At 37.4% G+C, this 19977-nt stretch overlaps 2 protein-coding genes across 6 annotated transcripts; one reads left to right on the forward strand and one right to left on the reverse strand.

Moving 5' to 3' along the window:
- Nucleotides 1-1010: 1010 nt before the first annotated feature.
- On the forward strand, nt 1011-9872 carry LOC124956221 (pancreatic lipase-related protein 2). 2 transcript variants are annotated; one of them, XM_047511731.1, is made up of 7 exons: nt 1011-3000; nt 3760-3871; nt 4290-4438; nt 4674-4928; nt 5472-5663; nt 5857-6025; nt 6339-9872. In XM_047511731.1, the coding sequence occupies exons 1-7, from the start codon at nt 2934-2936 to the stop codon at nt 6451-6453; spliced, it is 1059 nt and encodes a 352-aa protein (XP_047367687.1). In that variant the 5' UTR covers nt 1011-2933; the 3' UTR covers nt 6454-9872. The 2 variants fall into 2 exon arrangements, with proteins under 2 accessions (XP_047367687.1, XP_047367688.1); XM_047511732.1 differs by having other exon boundaries at nt 4290-4420.
- LOC124956220 (synaptotagmin 1) lies at nt 6626-18656 on the reverse strand. 4 transcript variants are annotated; one of them, XM_047511727.1, is made up of 10 exons: nt 17360-17790; nt 14093-14240; nt 13857-13982; nt 13435-13580; nt 13255-13353; nt 12815-13009; nt 12549-12725; nt 12146-12397; nt 11738-11958; nt 6626-7903 (listed from the first exon to the last, which is right to left on the reverse strand). In XM_047511727.1, the coding sequence occupies exons 2-9, from the start codon at nt 14235-14237 to the stop codon at nt 11764-11766; spliced, it is 1335 nt and encodes a 444-aa protein (XP_047367683.1). In that variant the 5' UTR covers nt 14238-14240; nt 17360-17790; the 3' UTR covers nt 6626-7903; nt 11738-11763. The 4 variants fall into 4 exon arrangements, with proteins under 4 accessions (XP_047367683.1, XP_047367682.1, XP_047367686.1 ...); XM_047511726.1 differs by lacking the exon at nt 6626-7903 and adding an exon at nt 18429-18656 and having other exon boundaries at nt 11401-11958; nt 17360-17700; XM_047511730.1 differs by lacking the exon at nt 6626-7903 and having other exon boundaries at nt 11401-11958; nt 13255-13347.
- Nucleotides 18657-19977: the final 1321 nt, after the last annotated feature.

A 19977-nucleotide genomic window follows, 5' to 3' on the forward strand; every position in this document is an offset into this window, starting at 1 on the left:
AGAAATATATAAATAAATGAAAGCACACATACACGTACGCACACGAACACGCACAAGCACACGAACACAAACACGCATAGATAAAGATAGACATTCACAATCTCTTATTGTTATATCGTATTTGTATTTCTGTTTTTTCGTGAAAGTTTAAAATTATAAGCCTCCGCGTTACAAGCGACAAGCCTCGTCAGAAAAGAGAGAGAGCGTTTTGCGTCACGCGAACCGTTTTGTCATTTCGTCTGCTTCCTGCACCGAGGAGTATTAGCTAGGCCGTTTCCTGTGCGATTCGTTCGGTATGAACCTCCCAACCGGCTCGATGATAATATATCAGCTTGTCAGTTTGTAGCTTCCATCAGATTTTTCGATAGAATTATACCGACGGAGTGAATTCGATAATAACAACGGAATAAGGAATTTTCATTTTTTATTGAGAATTCTACGTATAAGATTTTCATTAAAATTAAAAAACGAAGGAAGCTTCCTGATGAGTCGTATCACTAATTATCTACTTAAATTGATGAATTAAATCTAAAGAGAATATTTGAGTGTGTAGATCGATCGTAGGATTCATCCTAATATACCAAAGATATATCCACGTCTAACGAGAGATGATTAAATCTTTCGTGAACAATAAATACGCATAAATTGTCCTCTAATAATATGTTCCACGTTTATAAAGTAGAAAGATGCGCGCCGTGGGCCAAAATGAATCTTTTGCTCTTACGTGCTGTGGCGAAAACAATATCTCACATTTTACGCCTTTTTCCATTCCGAATATCGAAAGATGGTTATTCTTGTATGCCGTAGAAGTGAATCCGTAGATACAATAGTATTCGATTTACGATTAGATAGAAATTTGTTATTATTCTATATTTATTATTCTTCCTTATCAATGGAAAAAAGATCGATTATATCCCGCAATTGAGATTTATTATTTCTTCGATGTTTTTACTCTTTCCCTTCATCCCTCCCTCTCTCTCATATATGTATAAACTTTTCAAGAATGTGTGTGTGTGTGTGTGTGTGTGTGTGTGTGTGTGTGTGTGCGCGCGCGCGCGCGCGCGCGTGTAATTCACGTGACAAAAGATAAAATATAAAAGTCAAGGAAGCAACGTACGTTCGATCGATATACCTGTTATATCTCTAACAAGGAAAACAAAGAAAATGAGAAAAAGAAGATAAAAAAGTTAAAAAGTCGCGTTCTGTAATCATAGCTGCAAAATTTAGAATCTATCAAATTCTTGTTACACGCCGGTATCGTCTGGTTTGTTAATAATTAATATCTCGACGATTATGTAAAATATGTATGTATATTGTATTGTGATTGTATCGTGTAATTAAACCGAGAAACACTGCTATTGACGGCTATTGACAATAAAGTGGAAGCCGATCTTTTCAAGACTCATTAAGCCTTGAGCTTGTTAATATTTAAAGGATATATTGTATTCAAATTTCTTAATTTTCTCTTCTTTCTTTCTCTTTTTTGCTTTCTTTCTTCTTTTTCTAAATAGCCGGTCGACAATCGACTCTCACTTTCTACGAGCTAATATCATTAATTTTTGTTCATTTTGGAAATTCGTTGCAACGTGTCGTCATGCGAAATCGTCGACGGATGTACTTAGAATACATAGGTACGTGATACGTGGTTTTACTTACGCACACGAGGATGGAGGATAATTAGCCCTTGGTATGTATATATGATACTTACGTGCATACGATTCCAACATTTTAATTAGAAAGAAAAAAGAAAAGATCGTCGGAGCGTTCGAGCAATCACCGAGCTCGATAATGGTAAAGATCATTTTCGCGTTTGAATATCTCTATGTGACGTTTAAGGAGATCGCTCGTTTTCGACGTAGCTTCCTCTTCCTGTTCCTCTTTCCTTTTCAGCTGCCACTCGAAACGTGGAAGAACATTTCCTCGATTAAATACCGACGCGTATCTGTCGTACTTGTAGTATACGAGCTATCAGCCGAATTTTCATTCGAATAACGAATAATATAAATGACGATAATAATATAAAAACGATATATTTAATTTTTCCACAATTATATCGTAATTATCTAATATTTCATTCGAAAATATGATACCGTCGGGATCTAGGAGATTCGTCTCACGATAGATATGATGACGTCAGAGCGCCGCTATATTCCATCATTTACGTAAGTAACGACGCAAAGGAAAATGAGAGAGTTGGAAAACCGGAGAAAGGAGACGAATTAGAAATTTGTTTTCCTCGGGCCATTATACATATATACATGCATATATACGTACATGTGCGTGCGTGCGCGCGCGTGTGTGTGTATAGAAGGAAAACGAAAAAATAGATTTATCGTAGACAAAGGAAAACAATAACTTCCGATCGTTCCAGTTAATCTCTAATTTTTGTATATAATACTTCAAATATTTCCAAATGCAAAATAAGAGGAGTGTTATTATTATTTTTCAATTGGTCGAAACAAAACTATGATCAAAACCGGAGCAACATGGTGGATCTCTGACGAAAATCGTTGAGGAGAGAAGAAAGGTAGCGAACAGAGCGGTAGGGGAAAGTGGGTCCTCCACGTGTTCGCCGATACGCGAGTACATTCGAGTTCTTTCGTTTGTAGGCGCAACCGCGCTGCGCTCATAGCTGCGCTCATAGCTGCGCTCATAGCTGTGCTCTCGGCCACTCGGAGGCCCGGCACGCATCCTTCTTACACTTTACTCATTGCGCGTTTCGTCTCGCAGATAACGTTTTGTCAATTAATTTCCAACATTTTTCCCCTACCTTCCGCCTACGTTCCTTCCTCATACTTTGAGCAAAGAAGACACCAACTTTCTTGATACTTTGTACCTTTTCCTTTGGCAAAACAAGTTCATGTAAAGTAATTTTTCATTCTCAATCATCTACGTGCCTGAATGTTATATCACGAATCAAACAAGTGCGGGAGATGGCGATCTATCTCGAGAGATACCTTTTTCTTCTTGTCCTCTTCTCCTCGATCTTCGTCCGTCAATGTGAGTAAAATCAATATGTATTCGTTTTTTAATTCGATCAAATCTCTTTATCTTGGATCGCCGCCAGAAACGTTTTCACCGGCCAAACGGATTACCATTCGTCTCAAGTCGAACGTACCAGTTGTATTTAAAAAGCGTGAAAGCGAAGACAAAGTTTCGAATAGATAATCTTTTATATGTCTTCCTCCAAGTGCCCGTTTCTTATCTATCAATGGGTCTCTTTTTATTAAAGAGAACGAATCCGACTAGTCGTGTTCCTCCTGGCTTTGCATTTCTACGACATGCCATTTTACAAGGACGCATATTAAAAGAAATATATCTAATAAGAGGGAGAGAGATAACTTCTTTCTAATCCATATTGTAATCGGTTGTTTCTTTTCTTTTCTTTTCTTTTCTTTTCTTTTCTTTTCTTCTCTTCTCTTCTCTTCTCTTCTCTTCTCTTCTCTTCTCTTCTTTCGCGCAAGGATGTCGATCGGCAACATCTCGGGGAAGAAAAACGTATAAAAATCTCGCGAAGAAAGTAAAAAATGAAAGGTCGATCGAGCTTGACCACGACTACACGACCTTCACCCACTTGCCTCGTTTTTCTTCTTTTTCTTCTTTTCATCGAAGCAACGATCCGAGAAACGAGCGATACAAGTTGCGCGGTTCATTGGATAAATAAATACACGTATTGGTTTATTATAAAGCGTGATTAATAAGTCCATTACTTAATCCTCTGTCACTTCCATTCCATCGCATCATCCATTTTGTTCGCAGACAACGTAGGTGCAGAAAACAAAACTCTGAAGGATCTTTTCAACAGCACGTCCTGCGCTAAGCCACCTTTCGAGTGTCCACATCCTCAAATTGAATTTTATTTGTACACCAGGTAAACTTCCTTCTTCATAAACACGCGTATCCTCTTCTTTAATCTATTGCGAACGGTCACGGTTCCATTGGACAATTGTTATTAAAATTATGATGGAGCTTTGCGTATTCTCGTATCGTAAGACTCGCTAAAATAAGCTTTATTCTCGCAGCTAAAAAGACTCTCGTTTTCAAGATCACGACCATTTCTCATCTCCCGTAACGAAAGTGTCCTCCTTTCGTAGCTCACCTTTCTCCGATATCTACGTTCGTGTAGACACGAACGCTTAGCTCCGTACGAACAACAACATTCACCGCACTAATACTTAGCATTGACCCTGCTTACGTCACAATCACCTTGACTATGGTGAAACGCATGAGAAAATATACACTTATATTTGCAATATAAATTAAACGTAGACGATTTTTTTCTTTTTCAGGGATACGCAAAAGGATCCTTTACTATTGGACGTTCGAAGCTTCGAGTCGCTCTACTATTCCAGATTCAACAACTCCCATACGACCAAAATCATTATTCACGGTTTTGGTGGTGGTAGAAACTTGGCACCTAGTACGGATCTTAGACGTGGTAAAACAAAACAAAACAAAACAAAACAAAACAAAACAAAACAAAACAAAACAAAACAAAACAAAACAAAACAAAAGAAAAACAAAGAAAACTTGTGTCACTCATTCATTAGAAATGCGAGTCAAGCGAAGATCGAGTTTTGATTTGATTAATCTTTGATTTGTCGTTTGACTAATGATTAAGATCAATGATAACCCCGGAGTATCTTCGTTACTAAACTCCTCGTACGTTTTAGCGTACTTCACTCGAGGCGATTACAATATCATTATTGTCGATTACGGCACGCTGGTACGCGAGCCCTGTCTCTCACAAATACAATGGGGACCAGATTTCTGTTCGCGATGTATCGCGCAATTGGTGAGGTACTTGAGGGACCATCCACGAGGTACAAGGGCGGAGAATATTCATGTCCTTGGTTATAGCGTGGGCGCCCATATAGCCGGACTGATTGCCAATTATTTGCCCTACGATAAGCTCGGCAGGATAACGGGTAAATCTTTCCAATATTTCTACATATACCGTCATTATTTTTCTTTATACATAGATAGATAATATTTATTCCTATACACCAATATTACATATTCTCTTTTTCATTTCTTACAGTCGTTTAATTCAAATTCCATCCGAGATTATTTCTTCATTTTCCATTTGTCATTTCTAACCAACAATTTCTCCCACGCGATAAATAAATTTCTGCCTCAAATGTACTCGTTTCACTTTCGATGCCGTTGTCCGGCACGCTTTCGAAGAAGACAAAAGGAGAGATTCGCTCGAGCTTTCTGATCTCTTCGTGCATAAGTTCGCATCAGCATTTACTTTCACTGGATTCATTCACGTTCCCCTTTATACAATATTAATCCCGTTATCAGACTCATTTATTTGGGAAAGTATATTTTACCAAATGAAAATTTTCACGCTTAAGAGAAAGCTTGTTTCGAAATCTATTGAAAACGGTATAAAATCGATTGACAAAGTAGCAAAGTGTTCGAAGGAATCGAATCTCGTTAAAGTATCTATGTCCTTTGTGGGATAGGCCTCGATCCGACGATATTTTTCTACATGAATGGGAATCGTTCGATGGATTTAGACGAGACGGACGCCCATTTCGTCGACGTCATACACACCGGCGCCGGTATTTTAGGCCAATGGGGACCGAACGGACACGCGGATTTCTATGTGAACGGCGGATCGAGCCAACCCGGATGCGCGACCTCCTCTCTGCTCCGTGAGTACGATCCCCACCTTCTTTCCACCATTCGAAATCATCATATCGTTTATTACAAAAAGATCGATCTATTCCAAGGATAATTTTAAAAGGATAAACCCCATATATCTCGCGATATATTTATTATTCCTCACATTACTCGTCGTATTATAATTATCGGTATTACGAGCCGAATAAAAGTTTCACCTCTTAGAAACGCTCTCCTGCGACCACACCAAAGTGACACCGTATTACATCGAGTCGATCACAACGAAGAAAGGATTTTGGGCAGCACCCTGCGGCAATCTTTTCTCTTACCTGATCGGCTGGTGCAATCCGCCGTTGGAGAAGTACATTCTCATGGGAGAGGACACGCCACATACGTTAGTTTTCTCATGATTATACTCCTACCGTTATCCCGGTCATATTGTCGGGGTTTTTTCTCTTTCGGCGAGCGGGGAGGTCGGAAAGGGGAAAAAAAAAAAAAAAAAAAAAAGAAACAAGAGAAAAAAAGTCCTCTTGTCGTATCTTTATTATTGTGAGAAATCATTGGATAGATTTCGAGTATATTTGAAAAAAAGAAAAAAGCCATTCGAGTCAAGCTGATCCCCATTTAAACTATTCGAACGTTCCATTTATTAGATTATTTCCCTGTCTAATCGTCTTTCGTTTGTTTCATCGATTACATTTGAATAGAGCACGAGGCATCTTCTATCTGTCAACAAACGCACACAGACCGTACGCCCGAGGACTTCCCGCAAAAAAGCAGCGACAGACAAGTCGGAAGCAATCGTCCTACCGCCAGTATTAAGCTTGCTTAAGCAGCTTATCAATATAATTATAGAATAGCGAATCTGTGTACCTACTTATTGATTAATTCATTAATATCGTTAATTGCCTAACGTTAGCGTTCGTCGTCGTGATGAACGACGCTCTGTTATTACGCTTGTCGTCCTATGTTTCTCTTGTCTCTTCAAAACTTCTTACGTTCGTCAAATCAGTTGTACGATAATAAAGGCGTAACATCTTTTTATCGTGTTTCACAATCGACCCAATTTACCCTTTGACCCAATAACGTCACCGTTAAGTTTACTTTCGGTTGGCTAAAATAAAAGAAAAATAACCAAGCTCTTACTTTTTCAATTTCAATTTCTTCTTTCTCTTTTTCTTTTTCTTTTTCTTTTTCTTTTCCTTTTCTTTCAGAGAGACAATACGAGAGATGATTAATACTACGTAATCTCTTCTTCTTTTAATCCCATCTTTCTTCTATGAAATCATCTTGATGAGTTATTCATTGATGATTATTTTTAAACATCGCGTCGTACGACGGCCTCATTATAATATTAATTCGATAAAGGATGATATCGCGCAAGTTCGATTGCTCAGATTTAACGTCTTTCATACTTTTTCAAGGAACACGATCAAGGAATACGCACAGACACGATATTTACGTATCTCTGCGCGATGTGCCCTGTATGCGTTTATTATATAAAACTTATATAAAATTCACTTACCTTATTTCACATAGTTCCTCGTTCCCATAGAACACGCTCGTATGATTTTATGTTAACAACAATATTTATTACATAATAATTAAGGACATAATAATAACTTCTATGGATTTACAGTACATTGTCGCACTAAACCTTAATATGTATAATATGCAATGGAATGATTACAAGTTCCCGATACAATCTTCGTTTAAAGCTGACTGCATTTATGAATTTCTTTCTCTTTGCCTTTCTTCTCCTCTCCTCTCCACTCCCATCTTCCATCTCTACCTTTCATTTTTATTTTTTATTTTTTTTTTTCTTTTTTCTTTCTTTTTTTTTCTTTTTTTTTCTTTTCCTTTTTTTTTTTTTTTTCTTTTTTTTTTTTTTTTTTTTTTTTTTTTTTTTTTTTTTTTATAGATTTCATTTGGACGAGACAATCAAATATACGAGTTTCAATTGCTTCTCTCTCGCACCTTTCCATTCTTTCTCATTTCCTTTCTCTCCTAAAAGTCCACGTTACTTCGAAGAAGATATATATGCGTCTGGGGATATATATCTATATTTATATATTATTTTTCTTTTCAGATGGGACGCTTCAGAAAGATGCTTGTCGTCAGGATCACCATTTCCTTTTCCTTCTCCTTCCTTCCAAGACGTACTTCTTTATCTTTCTTCTCTTTCTTCCTTTTTGTTTTTCTCACTTGTTCTGTTTCTTATGATGGTGATCTAAAGTCTGCGAGTGTCTACGTCGAAAAAGAGAAGTAGATCCTGCGGACGAAATCAAGCATCGGCCCCTTAAAACGCAGGAAAGTTGCTTTTTTTGTTGTTTTTGTAGATTTTTTTTTTCTTTTTATATATTATACAACAAGAAACAAGCATCCTCCTATCTTATATGTAAAGAACGCACAGGATCTACTGTAAAAAATGGACAGTTTTCCTCCCTCGCGAAAACTAACCACAAAACCAACAAACTTCACGCGTGCTCTTTTTTCATTTTTTATTCTCATCGCTCTAATATTCAATTAAATATTTGAATTAGCGTCGCGAAAAGACGTGGCCGATGACATTGATGAACCATTACCAGCATCATTATCGGTTGCGATAACGTGGCGAACACGCAACGCGAATGCGCGGAAATCATTTCGAAAGGAACGAAAGGCGGCCGTTTATTGCATTGCTAATGTGTCTACGCCACCATCGTGAATTATAGGGGTAACCGGTGCGTACGCTTTTATTTAAAATCGCTCTCTCTCCCTCTCTCTCTCTCTCTCTCTCTCTCTCTCTCTCTCTCTCTCTCTCTATCTCTCCCCTTCATTAAATATTTCTGTCGCAAGAAAGACGTTACGTCACGTATTACTAAAAAGCACGCACGCGGAAAAACCGCAATTGTGAAATTTCGTCGAGACAGAAATTTTCGAAATGAGGAGAAAAGGCTGTAATGAAGTTAATAATAAACTGTCGCCGTGTGAGTCACAATTTCTGACTTATGTATACCGCACACTGTGCTTATGTATCATGATTTCGAATATTACCAAAATCTAACTTTTAAAGATGCAACGACTACGTACATATGTTCCTCCATGTCTCAACAAAATATCGAACGCTTATATTGTTATAGTACCGTAGCGAAGTGTCGTTCTATTCTCGCTTGAATGAAAGAGAAAGAAAAAGATAGAAGGAAGCGAATGAACGAGAATTAATGGACGAGGAGTTTGTTCGTTCCACCTTCCGGTTCGATATTTTTCTTTCTTCTCGTCTTTGTTTCATCGATGTCATCGTCCAACTCACGACACTTTTTAACAGTTAAACTTACGAACTCGCCTTAAAGATTCTTTTTTTCTTTTTCATTTAAGTACAATGCTGCATAATAATAGTAACTTCATCTGGAACGCGCTAGCGAGATAATTGGTCCTGAATGGAAAACGATAGAACCAAACGACGGTTTTGTCTTAATTTTCTTTATGGAGAGTCGAGAAGTTGCGACATTCCGATGACATATGTCGGACACTTTCTTGTTTTCTTCCTATCTCATTTTCCTCACTCCCTTTTCATTCCTTCTCTTCCGTAGTAAGATTTTATTACGATCACTTAAGACGGCGATACGATTCTACCTTTGTAAAATATTTCAAAATATTTTTTAATGCGTAGAATGTAGGTTGTATTCCGTCTCTCTCTCTCTCTCTCTCTCCCCCCCCCCCCGCCGCGTTTCTTCTTTTTATTATCCGTTTTTTCTCCACGGTCACTGATCTTTCTTTAAACGCTCGATTATTTTTTTATTATCTTCGCCATTTTATCTTCCTCGTTGATTTCAAGTCCGTGTTCAATCGAGATAATTTATTGGCCGAAATGTGTCTAACAAGCACGTACATACAATAGGATAGGCCCGTTCATAGTTTCTTGTCTTTCGTAAAACAATTATAACAATATCTGCGGATGTAACTTGTGGTATTTATATCTGTGTGTGTGTGTGTGTGTGTGCGCGTGTTTATGTGTGTGCGTGTATACACGTAATATACACTCGTATGTACGTATACGTATGCGCGCTCACGTTCGCGTTGCACGTATATACGACATAGAAATGACTTACGCTATTTTCTTTTTCTGTAATTATTTCTCATTCGTTTCATACGCGTAAAATACAGATAAAAGAAAATCGTAAGTCTTATCACATATGTATATGCGTATGTGCGAGCGAACGAGCGAGCGCGTGTGCTACTTATACGTATATCTATGTATGTATGTGTATATATACATATGCATGTATGTATACGTGTATGTATATATATATATATATATATATATATATATGTATATATGTATATATGTATATATGTATATATGCGTCGTCGAGTCCTCTTTACGAAGTCTGGAAGACATTCATCAAAGCAGACTTTTCTTCAATGGAGGAAACCTTTTCACGAGCCCTTCGCGTGAAACAACTCTTATGTGCCTTCGATTTTGGCAAGCTAGAAAAAATGTCATCTTCAGGTCTCTTTAAAGTCATGTTTTCCTTTTCTTTTTCTCTTTTTTTTGTCCATAGCTCTTTCGCTTCCGGTCTGCTTTGATAACGCGTCTTCTTCGTAACGGATATAGCCATCCTTTTATTTTTTTTGTTTTCCTTTTGTCTGATTCATTGTTTTTTAACATTTTTTTCCGAGAATCTTTGCCACAACCGGAAGCCGTCATTTCATCTTTTCCTTTCTTATCCTTTTTACGTATTCCTTCTCTTTTCTCTCTGCACATAGGCGTCGATGGTACGTGGCGAATTAAATGCGTCGAAAGATCGACGGAAGCTTCGTTGTAATCCTTTTAAATTTAATTTTTTTTATATTTTGTTTATTCATCTCTCTCTCTCTCGCTCTCTTTCTCTCTCTCTCTTTCGCTCATTTGCTCGTTCGCTCGTCGCACGTTCGCACTTTCGCTCGCTCTCTCTCTCTCTCTCTCTCTCTCTCGTTATTTTGTACACGAAAAACACAACTATCTTGTGGTTACTTACTTAATTACTTTACTTACTTACGCACGAAGCTCGCTATGTCTCTTTTTTTCTTTTTGTTCTTTTTATTATATTTTATGATTTATTTATACTCTCCCGAGAAATGTTCACACATTGGTTACGCAACGTGCACGCCATTCGTGACACGTACATATGCGTGTATATAATGTTTGTTGTTTTATGTGTCTTCTTATCTCAGTCCAACGTATTTAACATGAACAATATCGATTACTTTACAAAGAGTCTTATTAAATCTGCGCTGAAACGTCAAAGGGACCGTAAGAGCTCTTAGAGTAGTTTTTTCTTATCATCTTTCTTATTTTAGCTTTATAAAGAACTCTATTCGAAGTAACTTGATAAATATATATGTGTCTATATGTGTGCGTGCCTATATATATATATAGCCATGCACAAATTTATACACATATGTGTTTGTTTGTATGTCTTTTCCTTTTCTTTTTCAAAATGCTTCTCGTAGATATGAAGAGAACGCATGTTCATTCGGGAAATTATTATTCAAATGTGTTTTACATCTACGGAGAGAAGTAATAGTAGATATATGTATGTATGTATGTATGCATGTATATATACAAGACACTACATTCCATGAGAACATATTGTTAATTCTAAATTCTTGGTGGTATTTATCGTTATTTAATTTAATCATAGATCGTTTAATATCTGCTAAGTATTTTTTTTCTTACTTCCTATCTCTCTCTCTCTCTCTCTCTCTCTCTCTCTCTCTCTCTCTCTCTCTCTCTCTCTCTCTCTCTCTCTCTCTCTCTCTCTCTCTCCTTATCACGTTCATTTTCCTCCGCATAATTTCTCTCTCTCTCTCTCTCTCTCTCTCTCTCTCCTCACTTTCACACTTTTTTGTTTCCTTTTATCATTTCTCTCTCGTGAGATATATTCCTGCAAAGAAACGATTAGTTATTGCCAACGAATTCTCTCGACACTCAGAGTTCTCGCTTTTCTCGACGCTTTCTTGGATCTCGTCTTGAAAGAAATTATAATGTGGATGTGGTATGCATATAGGCGCCGTCTATATCTCTTGAATCCATCTTATAGAAAGTATTTTTTGGTTAGGTGTAGCAGAGGAGGGACGTTACCTCGATTGAATATTCATTTAACCAATTTAATCCTTCTTATCTCCGTCCTCGGGATCCTTGAGTGTGTGCCATTGAGCGATTGGACGCCTCGGAGATGCCAACATATCCGACCAATGTCTCAATTCCGTTCCACTCGCGTTGTATCCCAATACGACTTTGCCGATCGGTTCCGAAGTACCAATGCGATCATAATCCACCACTGTTACGACCAATTGCACTTTCTGTAAAATACAACGTTATATCAATCTCTTATCAACGATATATTCTCTCCCTCTCTCTCTCTCTCTCTCTCTCTCTCTCTCTCTCTCTCTCTCAATCTCTTTCGTTCTCCCTTTCTAGACGTATTAAAAGTATACGGACATTGCAAGAAATGCAAAACTCAATCGGCAAACGTTATATATTCCTTACTTGGATCTGCTCGAAGGGAACTTCAAAGGTGAACGATTCGTTGTAATAGGGATTAAGAGTGCACTTCTTTATGGATGTCTTTTTCTTCTTAAGCCTCTTGCCATTTTGCATGAGTGCAATCTTGACGTAAGGATCCGAGAGACCACCAACGTCCATTTTCTTTAGATTCTTAGCTTCGAGAATGACCACCGTGAGTTTACCAGCCGTTGGTACATATCTCAGGGAGAAACAAATATCACCCAATTTGTTGTCCTGCAATGAACAATTCGAAAAATTTTTTTCTTTATACGATCGAATTCGCTTTCCAATGGAAAAATATGAAAGAAGAGATATGAAAAAGTTATCTTTCTTAGATCTTCTGTCCGACAATCTTATCGCAATCAATTATCTCCCTTAAGCCTACCTGTCCTCCCTCTCCTTCGACGCTCTGCAATTCTCGCCATTCCTCGATGGTCTGTGCGAGATCGACCTGACACAACGGTACTTTAACCTCACCGATTTGATCGTGCTTCGAGAATCTATCAAAGTCGAAGATCGCGAATACCAATGTTTTGTTCATGGCCTCCGCGTAAGGTACATTCTGTAATACGATAAAAATACGAGAAATGAAAGATGGTCAATGACGGATTTATGAGAAATGAAAGGGAATCTAATGAAAATTAAACGGACCTTAAAAACAAACGTCTCCTCGAATACAGGGCTCAGCGTCTTTCTGTGGACCTTCGTTTCGAATTTCTTTTTCTTATCGGGCAACAAGTATACCTTTACGTAAGGATCCGAAGTGCCACCCATGTCTAAAGCTGGCAATTCTTCGGCCTGTATCACCGTCACTGCCAAACTGTTTGAATTGAAGTCATACTCGAGCTGAAAATTCAATACATTGAAGTCGATCGAATGCCGACGCAACTGAGATATAAGGAATTTAATAGAATTATTGAGCAATTTTAACGAGACGCATTTCCATTATCCTAAAAGCACGTATATACGCGATACGTATGATATCGAGTACCGTTGTTATTTATTTATTTATTTATTTTTCTTTCTTTCTTTCTTTCTTTCTTTCTTTCTTTCTTTCTTTCTTTCTTTCTTTCTTTCTTTCTTTCTTCTACCTTGTATTGAAGCTTTCCTAGTTTGACTTCGCTCTGTTTGCTTTCAGCCTCGTCGGGCTCTTCTGCATTATCCGTGAGTCCTTCCATATCCGGCTGTACCTAAGGACATCGAAGTGGATTCCACGAGGGTAGAATGCATTTCTAATATCTACAGATAAACACGGCACACCGAGTACGTACCTTATCCTTATACGTACTTCCAAGTAATTGAACCGATTTTAGATCCACCGCTCCTTTTAGGCCCTTTTTGCCATCCTTGGAACGTCTCTTGCGACAGCATCTTCTTATACAGCAGAAACAAATTCCAAGGACGACTACGCCGACGGCTACGTACGATATGATAAAGATATTATATACGATGACCATCGCGTCGATCATACACGAGTACAATAAATGCCTACATACAATGACTACATACATATAATAAGCCTATGCAGAGCCTAGGCTCCTTTTTCTTTTTTCTAAATTTTCAAAGCTTATGCTTTTTCACGTGAACATACGAAATTAGTTCATCGAAATAATTTCATCAAGAAAGCTTCATCATGATCTGACAAAAAGCGTTTAATTCCAAAAACGTTTAACTCCACAAATTTGTCCCATACCTATTAAAATCGCGACTAAGCCCCACGTTGGTATACCCATTTCTTCGGCCAAATCTTTCGATAATGTTCCTAGTTGATCCTTCAAATTTTTCATCGTACTTTCCGTCGTGACTTCCGATTCTGTCTCTGAATAAAAGTAATGGAAAGTAATGGAATTGTTTAATAAATAAATGTTAGGCCGATGATAACGAATTCGTATGGAAAAAAATGGAAATGGAATGGCTTTGAAAACTTACCGCTTCTTACTGCCTCCTCGGTACTCGTCATCGCCTTCAACGTCAATTGCGGTAGGTTCGACGTTTCCTCTTGCGTTTCCACATTTTCCGAGGTAGCTGCTGCTGGCGCCGGTTCTGACGGTGCTTCCCTCTTAACAGGTGGCATTTTCTGAACGATTCAAAACTATCCATTAGATGGGATTCTACGCATATTTTTGTTTTTTCTTTTTTCGTTTTTATCACGTACCGAGCTACGTCTACGTCAGTACGTAAGAGGAAAATTCGGAGAAGATCAATGAAATGGGAAAAAGGCGATGCGAGCGAGTAGCTTCCAATGCTTCACTCAATGAAAAATAATATCTCGACTCGTAATAATCTCCCGTGCTTGTGTGCAAACGCGTTCGTTCTCCCTAATCTCTGTTGTCCACTTCCGCGGTAGGCACGGCATTCGAAACTCGCATGCGTATCGCTCGCGCAGGACTCGCTTGCGAGTCACGATAAATACATTTTTTCTTTTATCGTGTTTAAAACGCGTTTCGAGGTTAAAGTCGCGCTGATTTAATTTTTCTTTTAAAAATGGAACAACTCCATTTGATTATAAACATCGAAGTATATTTCGTAAGGAAAGTTACGAACAAAAATGTCAAATGATGGTCGACGAAGGAATAGATGACTGAATGAATAGTACGTAGAAGCAATGTGGTAAAAGAGATAATCAAAGTCCAGCACGCGCGGCAATACGGTTTATCGATCAATGCGTGGGAGTCGGTGTATATACCATCCGTGAGGAAGTATCGAATGAACTGGAGAAAGGAGCAAAGAAACAAAATGGAAGGATCGAGGAATAAAGGAAAGGCAGAAATTATCCATTGCGGGAAAGAAAAGTAGGAAAATCAATTATTCGGGTAAGATACCAAGATTTGAGCGCTTTTTTCTCTTCATTTTTTATTTTTATTCCGTTTTATATTCTTCTTTAGTTGGAACGATAAGGGTAAAGTACAAAAGTAGAAAAGGACAAATTGGAGAGTAACCATTCTTCCTAAGGAGTCTGCCGAGGACCTTTCAAATTTTTGATTTCTATTTCTTTTCCAAGTATATATATATATATATATATATATGTATATATATATATATATATATATATATATATATATACACGTATAGATTGTATGTACGTGCATAGCACTTTGGGTAAAAAGCTGAGAGGTAGCGAAAGTGTAACGATTCGACAGCACGACGGGGAGCACTCATCGCGATGATATGAGCGACAGGTTGACGTTGATAAGCTTTCCCATTTCGTTAGAATAGGTCGAACTATTTCTTCTCTTTTCGAACTATTTCCCCTCATCGGGCAGGACATTAACCGTCACATTTAGGTAATATCTCTCTAACAATTGGAAAAGATTAAATTAAAGCGAACGTTGACATATTTTTCTCTTGAGTCGTCTTTTTTTTCCTTTTTTTTTTTGTTTTTTTTTTTCTTTTCTCGTGAAAATTCCAAAGGTAGCAGTAGCACAGCATCTTACTTGTGTGGCACGTAATGTATGTAAAATCGATACGGATGTCTTTCAATAGGATTATTTCACTGCTCGATGAGCTAATGTTGATACTGTTCTGACCGCTGACGCTACGACCAAAGGTTATCCTATATCTAAAGATTCGTGCTTATTTCCATAAAATGTTAAGGATCGAATTTATATATAAAATGTAATATTTCTTTAAGCTTCATGGAATGCCCATAAGCCGGTGTATGAATTTTCAAAAATATCTTATATGTGTGAAAAGAAGACTTGTAATTTTTATTTCAATATATATTTTATCCAAATGTAAATGTTCTAGTTCAAAATAAGAATGTAACGATCGTTGGACGAACGTACGATGATATCGGGATTGGATTCGCGCGAACTAACCAGAGTCCATCCCCGGTATTATGTACGCTTACGTTAGTATGTATGTACCCGTCCATGAGTATACTTGGGAGGTAAATCGATACCAAGCGGATAGTTATAGACTCTGCCGGTCCAATAATATTACCAACGACACTTCCGTCTACACGCGTTTTCAAAGGGTCTTCTAGCGGCGAGCTTAACTAATCCCTAAGAAATCAAAGTGATTAAGATAGATAATGATATCGGCTAATAAGTTTAAGGTCAAAAAGTAACAAAATAATCAAATAAAATTTCAACGATAAGAAAAAGGATTTATGACGACGTCCATTGGTTATTAGAACAGCCAAAATATATCATCGCGTGCATCGTATTAAATATGCTTAGATTAGAAGCTGCCTTTTAAATTGCGTTGCCTGTCGATGCGAAAGATTATGATGACCGGTTGAAAAAGGAAAAGAAAAGGAAAGGGAAGATTTCATTCAATTCCAACAACATTCGGTCTTTCTTCTCGTTGATACTTTTGCCAACTCCTCCCCCCTCCTTCCTTCTTCCTCTTTAAGATAATGGTCATTTGTTAACAGTATCGACTGTCCCACATCCTTTTCTCAAGGACGTTCTCGTCACGATCGTCACGCAGGAGGCATCCAACGCCCTTCCAGCATGAATGAATGACCCACCCCCTCTATCTTCTTACAAAGAACCGTTCAGAAAAGATGATCTCTCTTTGATAAAATCACGTGTCGCGCAACTATATCGCACAAAATAACACCTTAATGTTAAATGCTCTCTTTAATATTAAGTTCATTGTATATATCGCATGAAAGAATCGAACGACGAGGGGGTGATGTTCATGAAAGCCTTCATGGAAATTTAAGGCGACGAGACAAATGGAGACAAATGGAGAATAATAGACGACGAGAAAGAGAAAGATAGGAGAAATGTGTGTCTCATTCTCTAAAGAAGGAGAGGCTGGTTTCTAAGTCGTTTCGACGAAGACTCTCGGAACGTTGCCAACTCTGCTCGTACATGAAAGAAACGCACGACCGTAACGAAAATTACGAATTAGACGAATATTGGTGCTTCAAATAGGTAGGTAGAGAGAGAGAGAGAGAGAGAGAGAGAGAGAGAGAGAGAGTTGATCGAACTTTATTCTATATATATAAAATGGATAGAGATCGGATCTCGAATTTGGGTCGAAAAATCACAGAGAGCTGGAGAGGAAGAGGTAGGGAAAGAGAGAAATCGATTCTAGGGAGCGTGGCGTGTCACCATTTCGATAGCCGCTTATACGGATAACCGATATACAGAAAGATAGATTAATAAAAGATTCGTTTAAAGAATTTAATACTTAAATAAAGAAATAGAGAGAAAAGAGAGATATTGAAATAAATGTACTCACGTAATTTAATATTCCTTATCGAAGGTGATTTTTTATTCAGTCCGTTATCTCCACCAATCCAAGGATCCACCCCGTCGTTGTGCCGTTGTCCGATCGAAGAACAAACGACGTTAAAAAGAAGAGAACGTAATGTTGGATACTTTGTCGTTGTATTCTCCCTCGACGTAGACGAACCGATATAGATGGATAGAGAAATAGATAGAAGGAAAATACTATAAACGATGGTGTTGGAAGAGATTAGTAACTCGCACGAATATTATTTTCCGTTTAGAGACGCATCCTTCTCATCCACCTCGTCTTCGCCTTTGACGTCGAACACCCTTGCGACATCCACGACGGTGCTAGAACGGTGGAAAATCTATCCGTGGTACGGCTCTTCTACAGAGGAGGTAGGTAGGACGCGAGTGCGCCTGACCGATGGCAAACGCGAACATGGCCGACCCACGTACGACGAAATCGATAAAACACGTTACGTTTTCCGGCATTTTGCGCCGAGAGAGAGAGAGAGAGAGAGAGAGAGAGAGAGAGAGAGAGAGAGAAAATGATGGAGATAGACGGCGTAAAGGACATGAAGAAGAGAAAGAGAGAGAGAGAGAGAGAGAGAGAGAGAGAGAGAAATAGAATGGAGAAGCGCCGAGAGAGGGATGATAACGCGGTAACCCCTTGCGCTTACGAAGGAGCCGGTTCGCGTCGACGTAGTTGCTGGAGGAGAACCGATAGCAACCCTTATGAAAAGAACGACGAGGGTGTCTCTACGTAAGCTGCGGATTCTCTCCTTGAACTATAAGTTCACTTCATTCTCGCTTCATTCCTGACGAATTTCTTACACGTCTCTTATATAAAATATGTGTATCGTTCCTTTAGTAAAGTTTCCTCTATATATGTATATATATATATATATATATATATATATATATATGTATGTATATATATATATATATATATAAATATATGTATGTATATATATATATATATATATATATATATATAAATATATGTATGTATGTATATGTAGGTAGGTATGTATGTATGTATGCATGCATGCAGGTATGTATGTATATATACTTACTCTAATTGATTTTTATAACTCCTCTTGTTGCGCGACATTCGTAAAATTGTCGTAAATCTATGGTCATTCGCGAAAATAATTTCTTTTCCTCTCGGATATTCTTTGCGAATGAAGAGGAAAACTTTTTAGGCTAATCTCTTTGTTATATAATATCTTGATGTTTCAAAATAGGGATAAATTGGAAATATACGAGATAATAGATTCGAGATTTTGAATTTCTCTTTTGATCTAACATGACACTTTCGACAAGATGACAAAGACTCGCGACTATTATATCATTATTAAATTACTAATCTGGATCGCCTTTATTCCAAATAGTTTTAATATTTACCAACTATCGATTTTTGCTCAGGAATAATCATTTTAATAATTGGACATCACAGGCTACTTTTATACGGTGTACTTTACAGATTAATTTTATATGTATGTGAATTCTAACAGCGTTAGCTATTCTATAATATTATCGATCACGTTTCGACAAAGGAAACGAATAAGTCAAGATAATTACTGCATTGGATTCGTATATATTTTCTTTACACATGTTAAACTCACTTATTCGAGCCGATATCGAACGTTAATTATTAATTAAACACAAGTTAAATGGTTTCTTAATTGCATGACTAATTTTGTGTTTTAACTGTTCACTAAAAATCACTCAAGATGTATAGCTTGTGATTTTACTAGTAGGTACGGAAAAAGAATGAATTATTAACGTATAACTATAATGTATAATAATAATAATTGTAAATTTATCAAACACCAAGAATAATGATAAGAATTCTTCGTTTTTTCTGTAGTAGGATGATAAAAACTGAATGAATTATACTTTGACACTTTTCTGTATTAGAATAAACGAAGAAAGAGCAGTTCTGAACACGTCTAGAGAGCTGCTTGCAAGAACGAAGACTGTGTGACGCGTTAGTAGGGACGATTGGGAAAAGTCGTGCCAAGGGCGAAATCTCGATCATTGTTCGATTGTTTACATGTGCTTTTGCCGATACTTTCTAAATTCTTCGAATAATATATGACGTATTTATACACAGATATATATGTATATGTGTATATATATATATATATATATATATGTGTGTGTGTGTGTGTGAGTGTGTGTTAGCAATAACATTTTATCACGCTCGACTGGTTCCTTTGTTGCTTGCCGGAGACGATTGGAAGCCTTTAAGCTGTTATCTATGTCCTAATGCTATCTTTCTTTCTCTATTAAGATGCTCGTTGTATGTACTTAAAAAGAGAGAGAATTACGTGGGCGTGTTAAGCAACGAGACTTTGATATAAGTTTAATTATTTTATGACAATTTATATGACATAAGCCTAAGTTTTATTTTTCTGCATAAACTATCGTCGACCATTTTTTGACATGATTTTTGGAAAGAAAATAAAACTTTAGCGAAAGTTCAAAAAAGTCGCTTTGTCCTCTTTTGAATCTTCATTTTGCTACGAATTTGTCCAATGAATATGCGTATTGAAGTCTAATATAATATGAAATAAGATTAAAAATCCATAAATGATTAAATCAAACTTAATGAAAAGT

The sequence above is a fragment of the Vespa velutina genome, chromosome 21 (assembly GCF_912470025.1).
Source record: "Vespa velutina chromosome 21, iVesVel2.1, whole genome shotgun sequence".
Classification (NCBI taxonomy): domain Eukaryota; kingdom Metazoa; phylum Arthropoda; class Insecta; order Hymenoptera; family Vespidae; genus Vespa; species Vespa velutina.

What these genes read in the sequence shown, in the direction of transcription:
- LOC124956220 (XM_047511727.1), bottom strand. Translation starts at nt 14,237, where the DNA reads ATGCCACCTGTTAAGAGGGAAGCACCGTCAGAACCGGCGCCAGCAGCA. An exon ending in CTTAGTCGCGATTTTAATAG is followed by an intron (nt 13,581 to 13,856) that starts GTATGGGACAAA and finishes TATCGTACGTAG; the next exon opens with CCGTCGGCGTAGTCGTCCTT. An exon ending in TAGGAAAGCTTCAATACAAG is followed by an intron (nt 13,010 to 13,254) that starts GTAGAAGAAAGA and finishes TTGAATTTTCAG; the next exon opens with CTCGAGTATGACTTCAATTC.
- LOC124956221 (XM_047511731.1), top strand. Translation starts at nt 2,934, where the DNA reads ATGGCGATCTATCTCGAGAGATACCTTTTTCTTCTTGTCCTCTTCTCC. An exon ending in CTCGATCTTCGTCCGTCAAT is followed by an intron (nt 3,001 to 3,759) that starts GTGAGTAAAATC and finishes TTTTGTTCGCAG; the next exon opens with ACAACGTAGGTGCAGAAAAC. An exon ending in CGCGACCTCCTCTCTGCTCC is followed by an intron (nt 5,664 to 5,856) that starts GTGAGTACGATC and finishes TTCACCTCTTAG; the next exon opens with AAACGCTCTCCTGCGACCAC.